The 22,612-nt window shown below is 34.8% G+C and overlaps 1 protein-coding gene across 5 annotated transcripts in view; it reads right to left on the reverse strand.

Annotated features, from left to right (window-relative positions):
• Nucleotides 1-22,612, reverse strand: part of RABGAP1L (RAB GTPase activating protein 1 like) — a 665,252-nt gene that overhangs the window by 567,147 nt on the left and 75,493 nt on the right. For 3 of the 5 annotated variants that reach the window (XM_023510844.1, XM_023510845.1, XM_023510848.1), the window contains 4 exons: nucleotides 18,434-18,604; nucleotides 16,626-16,818; nucleotides 7,679-7,889; nucleotides 4,196-4,370 (listed from right to left, as the gene is read on the reverse strand). In XM_023510844.1, the coding sequence (XP_023366612.1) occupies nucleotides 4,196-4,370; nucleotides 7,679-7,889; nucleotides 16,626-16,818; nucleotides 18,434-18,571 (717 nt within the window). In that variant the 5' untranslated portion in view covers nucleotides 18,572-18,604. The remainder of the gene's footprint in view (nucleotides 1-4,195; nucleotides 4,371-7,678; nucleotides 7,890-16,625; nucleotides 16,819-18,433; nucleotides 18,605-22,612) is intronic. The other 2 variants (XM_023510847.1, XM_023510846.1) reach the window with 1 other exon arrangement.

Consider the following 22,612-nt stretch of genomic DNA (forward strand, 5'->3'; position numbering starts at 1 on the left):
GTCTCAGCTACTTGGGAGGCTGAGGCAAGAGAATCACTTAAGCCCAAGAGTTTGAGGTTGCTGTGAGCTGTGACACCATGGCACTCTACCCAGGGGGACAGCTTGAGATGCTGTCTCAAAAAAAAAAAAATTATAAAAATCAATTTATATAAGGAAAAGCATAGCAAAATAACTTCTGAACAATCTTCCAAAATAAAGCATTTACCTAAAATACCAGCTCACTAAATATCTGTTGAAAAATAAAATCTCTCTTCCTCAAATCAGAGCTATCAACAAAATTAATTACTTACTTAATTAATTAATATTCTTCCATGCAAGGAATAAGGTTTTCTTTTGCATAGTGGCATATCAACAATCCCAAGAAAAACTAGTGCATTAAGAATAAAGCTCTTGGCAGGGCCCATGGCTCAGTGAATAGGGTGCCAGTCACATATACCAAGGCTGGCAGGTTCAAACCTAACCCAGGCTGACAACTGCAATAACAACAAAAAATTAGCCATGCATTGTGGCAGGCACCTGGAGCCCCAGCTACTTGAGAGGCTGAGGGAAGAAAATCGTTTAAGCCCAGGAGTTTGAGGTTGCTGTGAGCTGTGATGCCATAGCACTCTACTAAGGAAAACATAGTGAGACTCTGTCTCCAAAAAAAAAAACAAGAAAGCTCTTAGGTGTGGCACAGTGGCTCACACTGTGCTTCCGAGAGGTGGGCAGATTGCTTGACCTCAGGAGTTCAAGACCAGCCTGAGCCAGAGAAAGACCCTGTCTCTAAAAAATAGCCAGGTGTTGTGGTGGGCGCCCATAGTCCCAGCTACTGGAAGCTGAGAGAATTGCTTAAGCCCAAGAGTTTGAGGTTGCTGTGAGCTGTGACACCACAGCACTCTACCAAGGGTAACAAAGTGAGATTCTTTCTCAAAAGAAAAATAAAAAGAATAAAGATCTTCCCAATGATAGCTTTGATATCTATCATGAAATATCCCTGAATGCCCATAATGCCAGATAATAAAAACTGAGAGTTACTAGTACTGATATGTAGGCTAAAACATACAAATAACATCATCAAAATTTGCTTTGAAGAAAATGGTCACACTGCCTAGTATGAATAAAATCTTAAAGAAAGTCAACTAGGATTAAACATATTTTTAAAAATTTTAGTATAATATATATCCATGAGGATGCAACAGAATAGGTGCCTCTTGGGCTTTTTTCACTATGCTTTCCCCTTTGTCTGCAATTCTTCAGCAGAAACCTACACATCATTCTCTGTGTACAAAAATCATTGACATCAAGATACTTCTGGCTAGATTGCCCAACTCTTTTGCCATAAATTATGAAGATCCACTTCAGCATTGTCCTGCAGAAGAAGATCCAATGTAACAAGTCAAATGTTTCCTAACCCTTCTGTGGAAACCCCTAATCCTTGTGTCCCAAGCATCCAAAAGAGACATCACCCTCGTTGCGTTTCTCTTCTACCATTGGTGGTCCCTGTTGCTAGAGAGGTTTTCAGCAACATTAGAGCATCACAGCAATGGGTGGTAGTGGAAGTCATGCTGCTACTCTTGCTTGAGAAGACATCTTGCCTTTAACTGGCAAACTTCCTTCAGATCTCATCCAGAGACTCTGCAAAGAAAAAAAAAAAAAAAAGATGGAAACAAATAAATGAGTGGCCTTGCTGCATAGTACATACTTAAGAGATAAGAATGTCACTTGGTTCATGAGATATCTGTGCCAACTGTTTGTGCCCACTAACTAACACTAAAAACTAATGTTGCTCCTTCACTACAGAACAGGCAACTTCTAGGAACCATATAACCAGACAACCAGTAAATGTAACTAAAAGGCTTCAGGTTAATTAAAATGTAATTTTGCAGTGGAGATGAAGATGTTGGACATCTCCTATAAAAGGGTCTGGTAAAACACAAAGGTAGCTGGAATGAAAGCTATGTGATTGATAAAACATAATCAAAAAATAAAAATCCACATTTTTTTATAATATTTAAGCAACAGAAAAGTTGTTACTGAAAACAATATGGCTATTCAGAGTTAGAGATCCTAATTTGAAACTCAGCTCTACCATCCATTCTCTTAGCCTTAGGATAAAAAAAAAAAAAGAATAACCATATGCAAGTATCTAAATCACAACACTTTGGAGAATAAAAAAGAGGGCACTGGTAATAACTGGACAACAAACATAAAACAGGACTGCTCAGACAAAGAAAAACATAAGATCACTTGTCTAAATAAATACTATCTGGTCATGGGATGTCACAAGTATTAAGTAAATGATTAGCATAGTCCCTGGCATAAGCAATCTATTTATACTGAGTTATTCTTCACTTAGAAATGATGTCTCATAATAAAATTTAATCATCACTGTCATATATTTTACCTTCAAACAATGTATTTTATCACACTGTCCCGCAGTATAACACTTTGAAAATCTATTCTAAAAAAAGTTAAATAATACATGGAAATCACTTCCTCACAAAGTGCAATGTAACAAATATGCTCCCTAGAAATACAAGTAATAGTATTCAATGCTGTATCCAAAATAGAAAGGCCAAGAATTTCCCATAGGTTTTTCCTTATTAAAGCTCTAAATGTAACATCTTCCCCACTCATTAACAAGTGATGCTATAATCCAAAAAAAAAAAGTGTTGCATACCGTCACAGTTACGGAAGCTGCTTGCAGCAAGGTCCCTTTCAATTTCCTTCTGCAGCAGTGTTTCTATCTCTCCAAGCCGAGGATTCTGCAGTTCTTCAAAGCTCACTCCCTTGCTGTTTAGCTCCAGTGATCCAGAAACCACACAGGTTCATTAATTGACAGCTGCCAACATGAAATGCCAGGACTCTACCATATGCTTCCCCACCTCTGTAGTAGAGTTTGTAAGAATCACAAATAGCTCCCCTCATTCACAAACACACACACATCCTTTCAACAATTTTATATTCATTGCCTGCAATGTGCCAGGAACAATAGTAGTGCATTTGTACTCACTCACTCACTATCTATCACATCTTTTTGAGCAGGAAGTCAACATACACATACATATATGAGTGGTGACATACATTAGGCCCTAAAAACAAAAACAACAAAACACAAAATTTGCACTCTTACACAAGGCATGGGTTCTGGCAGAGAATTTCTAAAGTTACAATCTAAATTATGTGTGTCTGTGCAGGTTCATTTTAGTATAAAACAAATTAATCAGCAGGGTATAAGAACTGACATACTCATCATGTTTAATATCAAACTCACAGAAATCTATATTTCTATAAATTCCCATTTTGTGACCAGAAATAAACTCTCAAGACTCCTGTTAATACAACGGCGTATTTGTTTTTCATGGTAAATTGACTAGAATAAGTGCTGCTTTTAGCATTTTCTGCTGGTAATTTATAATTCCAAAAGCAAACATACCTGAGACCTTACCATCCAAACCCATTTATTAATGCCTTTGAAATGACTGTAAGTACTTAAAGTTCTAATAGTACAACCTATTGTTAATTTGGGGAGAATTCATTAGAAACAGAAAAGAAAGGTATGTCCCTATGTGTCTAAGATCCACTTGATTCGGAACTATTTCTACTGTCTAAAAATAACTAGTTAATAATTGCTAAGAAAAACTCACCAGAATCTTCAAATACTACAAGTTGATACCCCTGCAGTATGTAAGCATTTGTATTTTTAATTAGGCTAGGTATACAGAACAAAATCTAGCCTCTGAATGAATGCACATGAAAAATTACCAGTGAAAATCATACAGCTCTAAGAAACATTCTTAGTGCAATATCTAACTGAAAACAATATCCAAGTGTCAATGCCATCAAAGAAAGAAGTATTTTTATAGTCCTTTTCTCAAATCAAATGGACCAATCTACTAAGGTAAAATAACAATGGATATGCAAAAATATTCCTGCTTTCTGAGCATAAGCAATTTACGACTACGGTAGGGAGGAACAGTTCATTCAGTGGTATTTTTCTGTGACACTTGCTAATCTATCTATTATATCATTTTAGTACACAAACATTTCAGACTTAGCTTTCCATATTCAGCTTTATGCCATTAAAAATATTAATTCTGTCTTCAGAAATATACCCCAAATGTATGTGATATATTTACATGACAGTGCGGTAAGTGCTCAAAAGTACTACCCTAATTCACTTCTGTAGCAAATTAGTATATTATATCATACTTACTGCCTCTTTAATTTCACAGGAAAAAACATGTATCTGGAATTCTTCTGAACCATGGGAACTCTCTGTAAATGCAAAGCAATTGCTCTCTGTTGTCCCATCATGTCCACGTGCACAGAATAACACCTTATAGATTGGAAAAGATGCTATCTCCACATTGCTGGACTGGTCTATGATTCTGCAGAACAGTGATGAAAAATTAGAAAAAATATTAACTACCAAGTAACAAAGATGAATAGTTTTACTAGATCAACATATAACATATAAACATAACTAAGTTAAATCACAAAAATAACTGATACTAATAATGCAAGAAAACAAATTATCTTCATATTCTTGAAAATTTTAAACAATATATACACATAAATGCTTCATCTCCTTGTAACAATTTTTTCATCCTCATGTTTTTCATGATCCAACTCATATACTCCAAAGCAAAGTATACATTTTCTGGTAAAATCTCTACCATCCATCCCTAAAGTCTATTACAGTGGAATAACTGCTGTTATAGCAAAAGAATGCCAGCATGGAATAGCACAGAATAGAACAAACCTTCCCTGGAGAGTCCTCGTCTATTCAGATCAGCATCTCTAAGTTTATCTAAGCTCAAGTCATTGTTCACCTGAGGTTTCTTTTACCCCCAAAAAGTCAGATGTATTCAACAACAAAATCAAAGAGCTGAAAGGAGTTCGTGGGATTTAGAAGCAAGTAATTCTCTGACTCTCCGTACACCTTGCTTCCCCACCTCTGGGGAATCCAAAGCCCTGAAATGATTCAAACATTCAAGATCTCAAACCGCGCAACTGAGGGGTAGGAGGACAAACACCAGGAATAAAGATGAAAGTCAAAACACTTAAGTCTTTGTCAAGGTGTATTTGGCAAATGGAAACTAACTAGATAACATTAGATGATATTTTGACATTTTTAGGAGGCAACATATAAAAACAATGTATTTATGAAATCCCTTCCTGAAAAACTGAAAGTTTTTAAACTAAAACTTAGTAAATTTATACTGCTATTATTTTGGAATTTACAGCTTAGTTAAAATGTTCCCACATTATAAACTTTAGAGCATAAGGCAAACCAGGAAGGGTTTGAAAAAAATCTTATAACGACTTTCAGGGAATATTACAAGTTCAGAACTGATTCAGCCTAAATTCCTTGACCTGATCCACTTTATTTGTTTACTCAGCAAATATTTAGCAGAATCTTATAGTGAACCAGTTATTCCCTAGGCACCAAAGCTACAGCAGGAAAAATACAAAGAATCTGTTTCCATGAAGTTTATCTAGTGATGAAAATAAACAATAAGCAAATAAATGTAAAGATAACATAATGTGGCTCAGCACCCATAGCTTAGCAGTTAGGGTGCTAGCCACATCCTCCGGGGCTGGTGGGTTTGAACCCGGCCAGGGCCTGCTAAACAAAAAAAGTAGCCAGACGTTGTAGCAGGCGCCTATAATCCCAGCTACTTGGGAGACTGAAGCAAGAGAATCACTTGAGCCCAAGAGTTTGAGGTTGCTGTAAGATGTGACACCATGGCTACCAAGTATGACACAGTGAAACTGTCTCAAAAAAAAAAAAAAAAACTGAGGCAAGAGGATCACTTGAGCCCAAGAGTTGGAGGCTGCTGTGAGCTATGATGCCAAGGCACCTTACCCAGGGGGTCAGCCTGAGACTGTCTCAAATGTCCAGAAGACCAAAAACCACACTATAACAAAGATATTTGTACCAGAATGTTTATTACAATCCAATTCATAATTGCTAAGTCATGGAAGAAGCCCAAATGCCCATCAACCCACGAATGGATCAATAAATTGTGGTATATGTACACCATGGAATATTATGCAGTCTTAGAGAAAGATGGAGACTTTACCTCATTCATGCTTACATGGATGGAGCTAGAACATAGATTCTTCTTAGCAAAGTATCTCAAGAATGGAAGAAAAAGTATCCAATGTACTCAGCCCTACTATGAAACTTTCCCCAAGAATATGGGGAAAGGGAAAAGGGAGGGGAGAGGAGAGGATAGGTGAAGGAAGGGTAATTGGTGGGACCAGACCTACAGTGCTTCTTACAAGGGTACATGTGAAACTTACTAAATGTAGAATATAAATGTCTTAAAACAATAACTAAGAAAATGCCTTGAAGGTTATGTTAACCAGTTCGATGAAAATACTTCAAATTGTATATAAAACTAGCACATTGTACCCCATGATGGCATTAATGTACACAGTTTTTCTTTTTTTATTAAATCATAGCTAATAAGTAAAATAACATAATGTGAAGTAAAAAAAAATGGTATGAAGAAAAAAAGGCCCTGTATAAGGAAAGACAGTGATAGCTACAAGATATGATCAAGGAAGGCTTCTTATGACAAATTGTTTCTTGAGGTAAAACTAGAGAGAAATGACAAAGACATCAGAAAACCAGGGAACAATAATATACACAGAGGAAAGAGAATATGCAAAGGCTTGGAGGCAGGAATCCTGACTGATAAGCCTTTTGGGAAAAAACAAAGAGGCCAATGTGACTAGAATGTAGTAAATGAAGAGAGAGACCAGGAAGGGTATTGGTCTAATGCTGCAAGAAAATAAATTAACTTCATATTCTTGCAAATCTTATACACACAAATTCATCTTCTTCTGATGACAGAGAAAGGGAAAGGAAAGAGGGAGGAAAGGATGACAGAGAAAGAAAGAGGAGTCCTCATAAATGGGATTAGTGCCCTTATAAAAGGGATGAGAAACAGTGCTTTCACACCCTTCCACCATGTAAAAACATGTGAGTTAGGAAACTGACCATCATCAGACACCAGAAATGTTGGAACTTTGATCTAGGAATTCTCAGTCACCATAACTCTGAGAAATAAACTTCTATTGTTTATAAACCACTCAGTCTATGACAGTTTATTATAGCAGCCCAAACAGGCTAATACAGGAGGGGAGGAAGGAGGAAGAGGAGAAAAAGACCAAGTGAAAGCAGTTGGTCATCAGTGGCCAGGCATGATAAAGATTTTTAATATAACCACAAATGTGTTAGAGGCCACTGGAAAGCTAAGTATAGAAGAATGATATTATCTAGTTTATATTTAAAGAAATTCAAGGTTAAGATAATAAGATATGCTATTCCATATTAAGCATGAAAGGAAAAAGCCATTTTGCTTTCCAGTTTGATTGTAAATACCTTAAAATCTAAGAATCATTCTAGTTTTTTTGAACCACTATTACATGACAAACTGAAGGCAGGATTTTTTGTTCCATCACAATAGAGAAACACAAATTACAAGTATTTTTATAGTTTTATTTCATTTATAATATGCTAGGAATAATTATGCAAATGCCCCTTTCAAATGAATGAATTACATCTACTTTGCATGTCTACTATAAGTCAACACAGTAAGCTCCACATCTGATTTATAATATAACATCCTCACCACCACCCAAAAGACTTAAAATGTATCTAAAGAAAAAAATTAGAGCTCACCTCACAGAACCTTCTGGAACATTTGGCACATACAGAGTAACAGGAAAGGGGTACTGACTGGAAGATTTCATGGTTGCCATTGCCCGTAAAGCCTCCACTTCATTACGTGGGGAAGAAACCTTCATACATCCTAAGTAGGTCAATTTGTTAAATAAAACACTATCTTCCTCAGGTAGTCCACTTGGAGAAGATGGTCTTGGTGTAGAAATTTCTGAATAAAAAAGAAAAGAAACACTCAAAATTCAATGCAAAACTCCACAGTGTAATTTTACCAAATCCTCCCCCCCAAAATGAAATATTTCAAACAAAGTTTAGGTCTCTCCGCAGTTGGATTTCTCTTATTGCTAATCCTAAATTTTAGTTCAGAGTTCTGGAACTGGCCATTTGGTACTTTTAAATCTCTCAAAATATTAACTTGTCTATAAATTCTTCAAATAAAAGAAAAACATTCTTTAAGCTTTATTTTAAAATATGAATTTCAAGTGTTACAAAATAAGGAGAAAAAACCAAAGATGGTGTGATATAACCTAGAAATAATCAGGAGTAAATAAAAGTAAAATTGGTTAAAAGTTGATCTTGAAAGTAAAGATCCTTCATAGCCTACATTCACTAAGCAGCCTAACTTCCTAAGCAAAAATAAACAATGTTAAAATGTTACATCTCCTATCAATAATAAAAGTCAAGATTCTTATTTCACTCCTCCCTGGCTTGATGGCTTTCATGAATAAGGTTAAGTATTCCAATGGAAATTTTTTCCTCAAAATAATGATTTTTTATGAATGATTTTATAACTGCTTCGCCCAATTCTATCACCATCATTCCCCATAATAAATTTCTTAAAAAAAAAAAAAAACCTGTTCACTTTAATTCTAACCACAGTATGCAGCAAAGGCACAACCATGGCTAGAGAATATCATTTACAAACACAAGGTAGTACAACATTCTCCCTTTGTTGTCCCTATCCATATTCATCTCCAACTCTTCCCCTCTGTTACCCACATCCATGCTACACAAAATTGACCATACTTGTTTCACTTGAAGTAGATCTGGAACAGAGGAAAAGGTCTGATAAAGGATAAAAATGTTTTCTTTAAACCACCCTCACCCTTTTCAAGAGCTAAAATCTATATCCCTGCCTCAGGTCAGTAGTCCAGTGGGGCAGGAGACTGTCTTTTGTTCTATTTAACTGAGATCTGTCCAAACCAATAACTGTATAATACCGTGAACCTGAAAACCCTCCTTTTAAAAACTCTATTTCTGCTCATGGGGAGAATGACAGTACTTTAGGACAGAAGTCTGCCATTCTCCTCATTTGCCAGCAAATTATGAAACTCCTCTTTCCTTTTCCTCAACTACTCGTCCTTCTTCCAATCCAAGCTTTCAGTAACAGAATCTTGCAGTATGTTCAAATTCTTATTACCAGGATTATTCTTGAAGGATTTTAATAAATAATTCACAAAAGCCATTTCATACCACCCTATTTCAGCTTCTAAATATCATACTAAAATATGCTAGCTCATCACTGACGCTTTTTGTTGAGAAACAAAAGCCATGCAAAATGAACTTCCATTTAGCATGTTCTTCAATTAATGAAACATGTTTTTCTCCTTTTGAATCAGTTTAATATGCTTTTATTTCAAAAACAATAAATAAATGACTACAATCACTTATTTTGTATTATGTTATGTATTATGTTATTATAATACAATATTATGTTATTATAATACAAAATACAAAAAAATATATAATACAATGTATAATATATAATACAAAAAACAAAATACAATTTTGTATTATAATACAAAATACAAAAAAAATATATAATACAAAAAAAATAAATAAATGACTACAATCACTTATTTTGTATTATGTTATGTATTATGTTATTATAATACAATATTATGTTATTATAATACAATTATTATCATGAACTTCTGTTATTTAGGCAATAATTTATTTAGAGACAATTATTTTCAAGGTCCTCTGGTAAACCCATGCCTCAGTGACTGACTAGCATGGGTAGATTAAGCAATTCAAGTGGTAACTGGAATCCTAACTATCGGGGGGGCCTAACACAGCCACACATAAACACTTTTTCCTTCCTCCTTCTTTCTTCCTAAGACAAAGACACAAAGAATCTAGCTAGTCCCCCCACCAGAAGTCTGTGCTAAAAGACCCTAACCCAGGTGTCCTCAAACTATGGCCCATGGGCAGCCTTCAGAGGGCATTTATCCGGCCCTCTAGGTGTTTTTGCTGCCACTGCCTGTCCTGCTTAGCAGCCAACTCATCCCAGGGCCCACAGTCCGGCCCTCCAACAGTCTGAGAGACAGTGAATTGACCCCCTGTTTAAAAAGTTTGAGGACCCCTGCCCTAACCTGACAAGCAACCTGTGGAATGTGCCCATCCCCCATGGCTCCATATAAAAGGGGTCTCTCACTAACCCCCCACCACACACCACCTTTGCACTGCCCAGAGGTCACCCTCCCCTTTCAATAAACCTGGCCTGAACATCTCCTATGCAGGCCCCTCCTCATCTCCAGGCACCACCACCATTTATACTTTTCACTAATAAAGAGAAAAATGGAAGCAAAGGGGGAAAAAAAGCTGTTGAGGAAACAAATATTTTATAAATCTGTGTAACCCAATATTCCTTAGTCTATAGACCCAAAATAGGAAACAGTACATAAATGACAAATGATAAAATTGGCAGACAAGACCTTTACAATAATTGTTACAAATGATCTAGATTTTAAAGAAAAAAATCTAACAAAAGAAAAATGAAAGACACAAAAAACTAAAAGAAATTATAGAGTTAAAAAACACAAGTCTGAAGTGAAATATTCCCCAGATGGATATATGTATCTGATAGAGCAGATTCTAAACTGCAGAAAAAGAATGTTAAAAGAAGTTCCTTAGACTAAAAGAAAAAATTACATTAGAGGGAACTGAAGAGCATCAAAAGTTTTACATATGTGGAAAAGACTTTTTCCATGTGTTTAAATTTCTAAAAAATATAACAGACTTGGTTTTATCCCAGGTTTACAAGATGGGTTCAAAATACGTAAATCTATAAATACATCACATAAATAAAATAAAAAACAAAGACCATATGATTCTATCAATTGATGTAACAAAAGTTGTTGTTAATATCCAGCATCCTTTCATGATTAGAACACTTAAGAAAACAGGCCAAGATGAGACATTTCTTAAACTGATAGAGGCTATCCATAGCAAACCCACAACCAATATCATACTGAATGGAGTAAAACTGATAACATTTCCACTTAGATCCAAAACTAGACATTGTTGTCACTGCTATTCAACATAGTAATGGAAGTCCTAGCCATCGCAGTAAGGCAAGAGAGGGGATCAAGGGTATTCAAATGGAGTCAGAGGAGATCAAACTCTTATTCTTTGCAGATAACATGATGGAAAACCCCAGGGACTCAACTACAAAGCTCTTAGAAGTGATCAAGTAATACAGCAGCATCTCTAGATACAAAATCAATACTTACAAATCAATAGCTTTTATATATGCCAACAATAGTTAAGTTGAAAACATAGTCAAGGACTCTATCCCTTTTACAGTAGTGCCAAAGAAGATGAAATATCTGGGAATTTATCTAACAAAGGAAGTGAATGATCTCTATAATGAGAATGATGGGACCCTGAGAAAATAAATACTTGAAAATGTTAACAAATGGAAAAACACACCATGTTTGTGGCTGGGAAGAATCAACATTATTAAAATGTCCATATTACTCAAAGTGATCTACAGATTCAGTGCAATCCCTATCAAAACACCAATGTCATGCTTTAAAGAACTTGAAAAAGTAGCACTTCATTTTATATGGAATCAGAGAAAACCTCAAATAGCCATTACTTAGGAATAAAAACAAATCAGGAGACATCACGTTATCAGACTTCAGATTATACTATAAATCTATAGCAATAAAAACAGCATGGTACTGGCACAAAAACAGAGATATAGATATATGGAACAGAACTGACAAACTAGAGATGAACCCAAGTACATATCATCATTTAATCTTTGATAAACCTAACAAAAACATACATTACGGAACAGATTCCCCATTTAACAAATGGTGCTGGGTGAACTGGCTAGTGATCCGTAGAAGACTGAAACTGGACCTACACCTTTCACCACTGATGAAAATTGATTCTCACTGGATAAAAGATTTAAACTTAAGACATGAAACTATAAAAATACTAGAAGAGAATGCAGGGGAAATGCTTGAAGATACTAGTCTGAGAAAATATTTTATGAGGAAGACCATGCTGGCAATTGAAGCAACACCAAAACTATATTACTGGGATCTGATCAAGCTAGAAAGCTTCTGCAGAGCTAAGGGCACTGTAAGTAAAGCAGGCAGACAGCCTTCAGAATGGAAGAAGATTTCTGTAGGTTATGTTTCTAACAAAGGTCTGATAACTAGAATCCACAGAGAACTCAAACTAATCAATAAGAAAAGAACAAATAATCCCATTTCTTTGTGGGCATGAGGCTTGAATGTAAAATTCTCTGAAGATGACAGGCACATGGCCTACAAACACATGAAAAAATGCTCATCATCTTTAATCATCAGAGAAATGCAAATCAAAACCACTTTGAGATATCATCTAACTCCAGTAAGATTAACCCACATCACAAAATCCCAAAACTAAGATGTTGGCAGGGATGCAGAGAGAAGGGAACACTTCTACACTGCTGGTGGGAGTGCAAACTAATAAGGCCCTTTTGGAAAGAAGTTTGGAGAATATTCAAGAAACTAGAAGTTGACCTACTGTTTGATCCTGCAATATCATTACTAGGTATCTACCCAGATGAACAAAAATCATTTTACAACAAAGACATTTACACCAGAAGGTTTATTGCAGCCCAATTCACAATAGCCACATCATGGAAGCAGCCCAAATGCCCATCAACCCATGAATGGATAAACAAATTGTGGTATATGTATACCATGGAATACTATGCAGCCATAAAAAGATGGAGACTTTACATCTTTTATGTTTACCTGAATAGAACTGGAACATATTCTTCTTAGTAAAGTACCTCAAGAATGGGAAAAAGTATCCAATTTACTCAATACTATTATGAAACCAATATATAAACACTTACACTTTCACACAAATGATGAAATACAAAGATAGTCCAGAAAGAAAGAGGTGAGAGAAGGGAGAGGGGAAGGGAGCAGGAGAATGGAGGGAGGGTATTTGGTAGGATCTCACCAAATGTACACAATGCAAAGGTACATTTCAAAACAACTAAGAGTATATTATAAATGTACCACAAAAATAAGTGAGGTGATGGTTATATTAATTAGTTTGATTTAAGCATCTCACATTATATACCAAATCATCACACTGTACCCCATTAATGTATTCAGTTACAATTTAATAAAATTAAGTTAAAAAATAATAGACTATTTAATTAAAATTTGTAGAATTGGTAACATATAAACAAAATGAATGACAGCAGAAGCATAAAGTCCACAAAGAAACAGAAGATTCTTACTACATACATAAAGTGTTACAATATTACTAGAATGCATATGTGTTAAAGATTTGGGTTACATGGGTCATTACAGAAGTTTTGAGATAGATAAAAATCAAGAAACGTAAAATTCAAGTAGACAAAAACAAATGAAGCCCTCCCAGCAACATCAACAAGCTGATCTAGTTGAAACCTACATGGGTAAATCAGAAAAGATATGCCAAAGAAAAGATATGTTACTTGGAAGTGTAATAATAGACCATAACACAGTCTCTCTCAATACTTTCTTAGTGACCCATAGTATAAACTCCAAAGGCAACCACAATAATAATAATAAAACAAAATTACATAGCTAATATGTCAATAATGGAGATAAAATGGAACATTAAAAAACGCTTGATCTGGGGCGGTGCCTGTGGCTCAAAGGAGTAGGGCACCAGCCCTGTATGCTGAGGTGGCAGGTTCAAACCCAGCCCCAGCCAAAAAAAAATGCTCAATCTAAAAGAATAAAAAGTGGGGGGGTGGGGGGGAGACAGGAGCAATACAGGAAACAAACAGGAAAAGGGTAGCTACACTTAGATTCAAATATTTAAAAATTATATTAACAATAAATAGTCAATAAGAGGGGTCATCAGCTTTTTCCATAAAGGGCCATATGGCCACCCTAAGCCCCAGAGTTGGAGGTTGCTGTGATCTGTGACACCACAGCACTCTACCATGGGCATAAAGTGAGGCTCTGTCTCTAAAAAAAAAAAAAAAGAATATGCTTAAAGGGCCATATGATAATATTTTGAGTTAAATGGGTCAAAAGACAAAATCTAACATATTATTCAGGTGTATTTATAATCAGAGAGAAAACAACCTACCACGGTTTTTGTTTTTTTGACAATACTCAAAACTTAATTCATAGACACTGAAATTTGAATTTTATGTAATCTTCATGTGTCACAAAATATTAGTCTCCTTTTGACACGTTTTCAACCATTTAAAAACATAAATGCCATTATTACCTTAAAAACCATACCAAAAACAAGGAGGTGGTAGGATCTGGCCCACAGATAGTAGGGTAAAAAAAAAATCACAGCCTGAGCAGCATGTGAGGAACTAGCCCTCACAGATCACTCATTAAGGAAATTTCTTGCTACTCCCCCATAAGCAAACACATACAGATTGTACCTATGTCTAGCACCTAAAACTAAAACAGTTCCAGTTCTATACTAATAATGATTTACAAGTTTATGCTACAGGCAACAGAACTGGAGACAAGACACAATCAGACATTCTTCCACCTACCTGAGGAAACGAAGATTTCTTGAGGCTCATAAGAAAGTACTCACCACCTCATCCACCCTCCTTCATCCTTCTCTCTGCATGCCTTTAAAACGCTGAAGTTTCAACCTCCCCTTCCGAAAAAACCACAGTATTTGTGTGGTTCATGTTTTTCCCCAGTATGTCCTCTAAATCTTAGCTTAATAAACCCCCATTAATGGAGATTTTTGCCTCAATCATTTATTAGGGTTGACAGTAGTTTGCTACCCCGGTCTAAATCCAATCAAAATAAAAGATTGTCAACTGGACCTTAAAAAGCATTTTGTAAGAAACACACTTTAAATATAATATATAGAGACAAACAGGTTAAAAGTTAAAAAAAAAAAAACAGGAAAAGATACACCATGCAAACACTCATCATAAGAAAACTAAATTGGCTATATTAACATCAGAAAAACTAGACTTTAGTGGAAAGGGACACTTAACAATGATAAAATGGTTAATTCATTATGTATCATTAAGAAAACATAATAAATGTCATTCCCTTAATACTAGAACTTTCAAAATACCTAAAGCAAAAACTAACAGAACTAACCAGGCAAACCAAAATAATAAATCTATTATAGTTGATCTCTGTCATATATTAGAACTAAAAGCTCTGGAGACAATATGAAGGGTACGTGAGGACTACCTGAGGACTCTTTTTAAAAAATAAACAAAAACAGACAACTCAGAAGAACCTACATTACACTGTTTTGTTGTTGTTGTTTATTTGTTTTTTGAGACAGACTCACACTGTTGCCCCAGGCTAGAATGCTATGGTAACATAGTTCACAGCAACCTCATACTCTTGAGACTCCAGTGATCCTCTTACCTCAGTCATGCCAACCACAACATCCAGCTTGTTTTTCTATTTTTAGTAGAGGCAGGGTCCTGCTCTTGCTCAGTGTGGTCTCAAACTCTTGAGCTCAAGGAATCTACCTGCCTTGGCCTCCCAGAGTACTAGGATTACAGATGTCAGCCACCACACCTAGCACAAAGCGAAGGTGGATAGCACACCCCCTGAGTGAGGGTTTTTCTTTTACAACTGGAACTTTACCTTATAAGTGAGAACAATGTCATCTAAAAATTTGTACCCTCATATTAATTTGAAATAAAAATAAAAACAAAAATGTTAAAAATAAAGAAACTTGATATATGCATCAACATGGATAGGTCTGAAAATAATTATATTGACTAAAAAAGCCAAACCAAAGCATTGACTATCTTAATAAATTTGTGAAATAGATTTTAAACAATATTAGAAACAGAGAATGTATTAAACTAATTTTTTATAGCTTTAATGCAAGAACATATGTTTTCCAAAAGAAGGGTAAAGTTGAGCTATTTCTAATATGCTAAGTTTTTCTTCATATATGTAATGAACTCATTCTGTAATGTTGCAGAGAAATGATTCTAATCCCATTTCTGACAAAATTTGTATGAATCTGGGCCTCAGCTACTTAATCAAAAGAATCCAAATGCTTTTCAAGGAGCGTTGTTCAATAGAAATCCAGAGGTTCCACCAAGATACTTCAACATAGATTAAGGACCTATACCCAGCTGACACCCATTTTAAGCAGTTAAATCATAATTATTGGTCTTGGACTTAAAATTTTATGTTACTTTATTTTGGGGTTCAAGGTTTCCAAGTACTGATGATTGATGATGATGATGAATATTTTATTACATACATACTTTACGCCATTCATTCTATGAAACTATACAGATGACATCATTTAATGCTATGAGCCAGGCCTGCACACAGGTTTGTGGTTCATGTTATCCCCCAGTAGTCTGGTGACACCATCTCCTTTATCCACTTTCTTATGATCCCCTTGAGGAGCAATTAGCAAATGAGGCTATGGTTGAGCCAGTCATCAGGACTCTACATCTATTGAGGATTAATCATACGTCAAGTACTGGGGTAAAATGAGAACCTAGACACAGTCCATGTCCCTCACTGATCATGAGATAGATATAGGCAGACAAGTAAGAACCACAATGGGAACTCTGAAACAAAAGTGAAACCCCAAAAAGGATTTTCTAATTTTCATCTTCGAATTTTCATTATTGCTTTATCCCATTTCTCTTACAGTTACTAAAAGTTTACTACAGTACCTGTATTAGAGGGATCCAAAATTAGATGGAGAGATGGCTTATTTGTTTGGCTAGCTGTAGTATCTCCAAATGAATGTTCTGAAATCTCACTGGAACTGTGACAGTCAACAAGAAGACCACTTTGCCCTTTCTCAGAATCTCTCAATATCTCTTCCATGGCTTTTTCCAATTGTTCATCACCATTAGAAACTATCTATAGATAGAACAAGACAATTCTGTTTCAATCTTATTATGGCTCTGAAGCTCAATTTTATGAAAATATTTCATTTCTAAAAAAAAATTAAAACAGTAAATCTTCAAATATAATTATTAAATACTAGGAATTTGTACAATTATAACTAATTTCACACAGATATAATACACTAAAATCCTAAATTATAAAGCAAACAAACTTAGAGGAGGACTATTAGTTTCACAAAAACATTCTTCATAAAACCTTTCTGGCAGTTTTCAACTATATTTGATAGAATTTCCTACTTGCAGAGATTTCCTTATTTTTATTTTTTAGGAATACATCCTAAAAATCAGATAACCTTAATTATGTGTTTTAAATGGGGAAAAAAAAGGTAAGTAAATGGACAGGGTCTACTGTGAATATCATTTAAAAGGTCGTATTTCTTGTTATCATAATAAAATAAACATGATTTGGATTTCTTTACAAACCACTAAGTGCCAACAGAGCTATTATTAATTTCCTTAAAGTTGATTTATCTTCTTAAAAGTATTAGTGACACAAAACCAAAGTAAATAAGTGTAATCTTTAACAACAACATTATTACAAAGATTTGAATATTTGCCTGGACAATTTGGGTTTGTCTGGCTTTTGTTTTCTTTTTCTTTAAAAATAAACGTATAGCAAAACTAAAAAAAAAAAAAAAAAAACCATTATTAAAAATACTAATACCTAAAATTAAAGTCAATAGTAATCTAAATAATATAAAACAATATATTCTCAACACAATATAAAATAGGTATTTAATAATTTTTTTATTTTACAGTACATTTTATACATTGATAAAGTAATACAAACTTGATGCCACAGTTAAAGCTAAATAAAAGTTACAAATAAAATATAGCACTTTTGACTAATTTTTCCATTACTATTTCTACAGGATAGTTATATAGCTCTCATGCATATATATATATATATGTGTGTATATATATATATATATATATGTGTGTGTATATATATATATATATATATATCTGGGTTTGCTGGCTTCCTCTTTTCTGATTTAGGAAAGGCTACACAAAAATGAGGGTCATATCCAAATAAAAACACTACTGTGAAAAATATAAGACATATTCTTAAAAAATATTCAGAGAAGTCAATTTTTAAATCATATACCAGAATATTACCAGCTGATTTAAAACATAATCACCATAAATTTAAAAAGTCCCTGATGTGAAGCAAATTAACTTCAAATAATTAATTTCTAAAGTTCATATACTTAGCTACTAAAAGCTAGCAGTAAGAGAAAAACATCCAGATACATTAATGTCAGATTTAACTGGTAAATCTAATTTGCCAAACAATTATCCTTTATCTTCTTTTGTCTCTTCTTTTCCTTCCTCTTAAAATTTCAAATTAAAAGGTAAATAACCAAAAGCATAGAAGTGTAAAGCAAAAAACTTTAAAAATGTACAAACAAAATAACTAAGCTCTGGATAAATCAAACACTGATTTTATTCTCAAAGTCAATACTTGGGAAAACCCACTGGATTTTACTCATTTCTTAAGATAAATTTCAAATGGTTTTAAAAACAATAATTAAAAATAGTGCCATATGTAGAAAAGTAAAAAATACCTTCAGGTGAGGTTTTTCTTCATCTTTTGTAGAAGTATCAGCTGCATGCTGAGGAACCAAAACAAATTCTTCACTGTTCAGTGTACCCACAGAATCAGATGGCCCACTAACCTTCTGTAAAGAAGCTGTGACCTCCATTTCAGTTCTGCAAACTTCTCTTCGCACATCCACCTGGCAAAACCACAGGAATTTTTGAAAATATACATTGATTAAAAACATGCACTAATTAAAAAACATGAACTAATGAAGCTTTAAACATGACTCATGCAAAGAAGAATCCTGCTGGCTAGATAATTATCTCAAATTTAAGGAGGCTACCTTCTTGGACTGGGACATATAATGGAAATGTACTCTCTCTTCACCCTGCATTTCCAGAGTAAAAGAACAACTCAGTTCTCTGAAATACAACACTAACCAGCTGTATCTCAGCTAAACATATTTACGACTGTTTATTTGACTCCCACTCTCATATCTTCTAGAAATACTATTTTTGTTCATTTTAATAGAGGAAACAATGATACTAGAAATGTCCACACATGGACATACACAAACAAAAGCACATTTACTGACATTATTAATTAAATCCAATGATTCCAAAAAATTTATCTTCTCAAGACCACATATTATACCTTAAAATATTTTTTTCTGGATCACAGAAATTAGCTAATATAGAATTCAATATCCTAAAACATGTATCTTTTTTTTCCAGACACATTACCACTTAGCAAAAAAAAAAAAAAAAGTCACATTGCATTTGTGTAGGAAACAATGTATAAAAAATTCTTTCACATTACATTCATGTAGCAAACAATGTTTCAATAATTAAATACAGTATAATTCTGTTGTCTAGATAAATACTTTACATCACACAAATAATCCTTTTTTTTTACAATTAATACTCTCTATCATTGTCAGAAGTTCAAGTATTCTCACAACTAATTTTAACTGAAGATATGCTCACCCAGCCTGCTGCTGCTCACCCAGAGCTTACATATTAGTAAGAAAACAAGCAAACAAGAAAGTTCGCAAGTAAGTTGATTCTAAATCACTCTAAAGGGTATGGTGAAAATAAACAGGATAATCTGACAAAGAGTAACTGTAGGGAATGTAAGGACAACTTTCAATAAGGTGGCAGGAAATAATTCTTAAGAGCAAACTATTTGAGCTCAAACCTGAAACACAGAAAAGAACTATAACCTATATAATCTGGTCAGTGACCAGATGGGTAACATGATAGAAGGGCCTCCAAAGGCTAGGGTCAAAGAACACAGAACCCAGTAAACCACAGTAGTCTACTGATCCACACCTAAAATACCCCCAGAGGCTCAGAGCCTGTAGCTCAGTGGCTAGGGTGCCAACCACATACACTGGGGCTGGCGGGTTTGAACCTGGCCTGGGCCTGCTAAACAACGACAACTACAACAAAAAAATCGGCATTGTGGCGGGTGCCTGTAGTCCCAGCTACTTGGGAGGCAAAGGGAAGAGAATCACTTAAACCTAAGAGTTTGAGGTTGCTGTGAGCTGTGACGCCACAGCACTCTACCAAGGGCAACATAATCTGTCTCAAAATAAAATAAAATAAATAAAATAATATAAAATACCTCTAGAAATGTAGTTCTCCTTCAAATTAGGTTGCAGATAAATATGGCTGCAATATTCCATTTTGCCATTAGGTGATGCTAACACCCTTATTCTTGACAATTTAAAAAAAATTTTTTTTACTTCCAGCTTCCAGTTCCATTTTTTTAAAACAATAATTTCCAGTTTTCTTTTTAAAAAAATCAAAATTTCTAAGACTATCAAAAGAAAGAATAATTATACTCCTAGGCTAGTGCAATTAACTAGCCATAATTTATTTTTGTTGTTATCCTTTTTAAAAAACACGTCAAGCACATTATTCTGTCCTCTATTTTTCTCACTTTTTGAAGAACTTTTCTGAAAATGCAGTGCGTTATGAAGTCATGTCTTTACTCTTAGATACCCCATAGATCCTTGACTGTTAAGATACCACATATACCATACGTCTTTCCGTGATCAATACTTCTCCAAGTTGCTGCTCCTCCACCTGACTCCTAAATGTCTGGAAATCCCCTGAGTTCAAGTTCTAAGCCCTTTTTCACTTGTCACATATTCTAAGTAATAACTCTCATTTTCATAGGTTTAAATACCATCTATAGGCTGACAGTCTCCCAAATTTATAACCCAAATCAAATGTCTCCTCTAAAATCCTGACTTGGAATCCAAATCTCTACTTGGTATTTCCATGTGGAAGTCTTATAAGTATATGACCAAAATGTGAACAAAATGGAATTCCTAATGTTTCCTCAAAACTTGTTTCTAGTCTAGATTTCTCATTTCAGTAACACTACCTTCTACTTATACATATATCATCCTTGATTCATCCCTACTCCTTTACTTCTTTACTCCTCACATGAGTAAGTCATGTCAGCATCATTTCCAAAATAAACCCCAGATCTACCCATTTTCCATATTGTCTACTTCTACCATCCTAGTCTTAGCAATGCTCTTATCTACTATAGAATCCTTCTAACCTCGTCTCCTCTCCCTCAATCTATGTTGCCACTTCACAAAGCTGCCAAAGAAATTTTTTGACACAAAGGCTATGTTAACCAGTTTGATGGAAGTGTTTTGGATTGTGTGTGAAAACCCCACACTGTACCCCAGAAGTGCATCAATGTACATAGTTACCATTCAATTAAGAAAAAAGAAAAAAGAAATTTTTTGTAAAATAAATTACATTAAAACTCCACACTAAAAACCTCTTCACCACAATTCAAATGAAATCCAAACTACTCCCAGGACCCAAGAGGCCCAATAAACCCTTCCTTGCCCCTGCCACTTTCTCACTATAGCTCCTTAATTACAGCAAGTTCTAAGACAAGCAAAAATCAAGGAAATTCACTGCCAGCAAACCTGTCCTAAAAGAAAGGTTAAAAGTGGTTCTTTAGACTGAAGGAAAATTATATAGGTCAAAAACTTGTACTATGTAGTAAAAGGAAGAGTAACAATGTACTGGATGATTATAGCATGTGGATAAAGGAAATGAATGGCAGCAATGAAAAAAGAAAAAGGAGGAGGAATGGAAATACCCTATTATAAGGTACTTACATACATACTACACACACTACACATACATGGTTTTGTGCATAATAGTATAATGCTATTTGGAAATAGACTTAAATTAGTTAAAAATGTATGTTGTAAATTCTAAAACAATCCCTATCTATACATTTTTATAGACACATGAAAAAAATGCTCATTGTCTCTAATCATCAGAGAAATACAAATCAAAACCACACTGAGATATCACCTAACCCCAGAAAGAATGGCTTACATCATGAAAGTCCCAAAACAAAAAATACTGGTGGGGATTCAGAGAGAAAGTAACTCTTCCACACTGTTGGTAGGACTATGGCCTCTATGGAAGGCAAAATGAAGATTCCTCAAAGAGCTAAAAGTAGATCTACTATTTGAATCTACAGTCCCATTACTAGGTATTTACAATGCATTCTACCATAAAGACATTGCATATAAATGTTTATAGCAGCATAATTCACAATTGCAAAGATGGGGAAACAACCTAAGTGCCCTTCAACACAGAAGTGGATTAACAAATTGTGATACATATATACAATCAAACATTATTTAGTTGTAAAAAGACGGAGATTATGTAACTTTTGCAACAACCTAGATGGAATTGGAGACCAGTCTTCTCAGTGGAGTATCCCAAGAATGGCTATTTTCTTTCTTTTTTTTTTTTTATTAAATCATAGCTGGGTACATTGATACAGTCATGGGGTACAATGTGCTGTTTTTATATACAATTTGAAATATTTTCATCAAACTGGTTAACATAGCCTTCATGTCATTTTCTTAATTACTGTGTTAAGACATTTATATTCTGGCTCGGCTCCTGTGCCTCAAGTGGCTAAGGCGCCAGCCACATACACCTAAGGTGGCGGATTCGAATCTAGCCTAGGCCCGCCAAACAACAATAATGGCTGCAACCAAAAAATAGCAGGGCGTTGTTGGGGGCGCCTGTAATCCCAGCTACTTGGGAGGCTGAGGCAGGAGACTCGCTTGAGCCCAGAAGTTGGAGGTTGCTGTGAGCAGTGAAGCCAGGGCACTCTACCCAGGGGCTCAGCTTGAGGCTCTGTC

Source organism: Otolemur garnettii, unplaced genomic scaffold (assembly GCF_000181295.1).
Source record: "Otolemur garnettii isolate 467f Iridium unplaced genomic scaffold, OtoGar3 scaffold00016, whole genome shotgun sequence".
NCBI classification, from domain to species: Eukaryota; Metazoa; Chordata; class Mammalia; order Primates; family Galagidae; genus Otolemur; species Otolemur garnettii.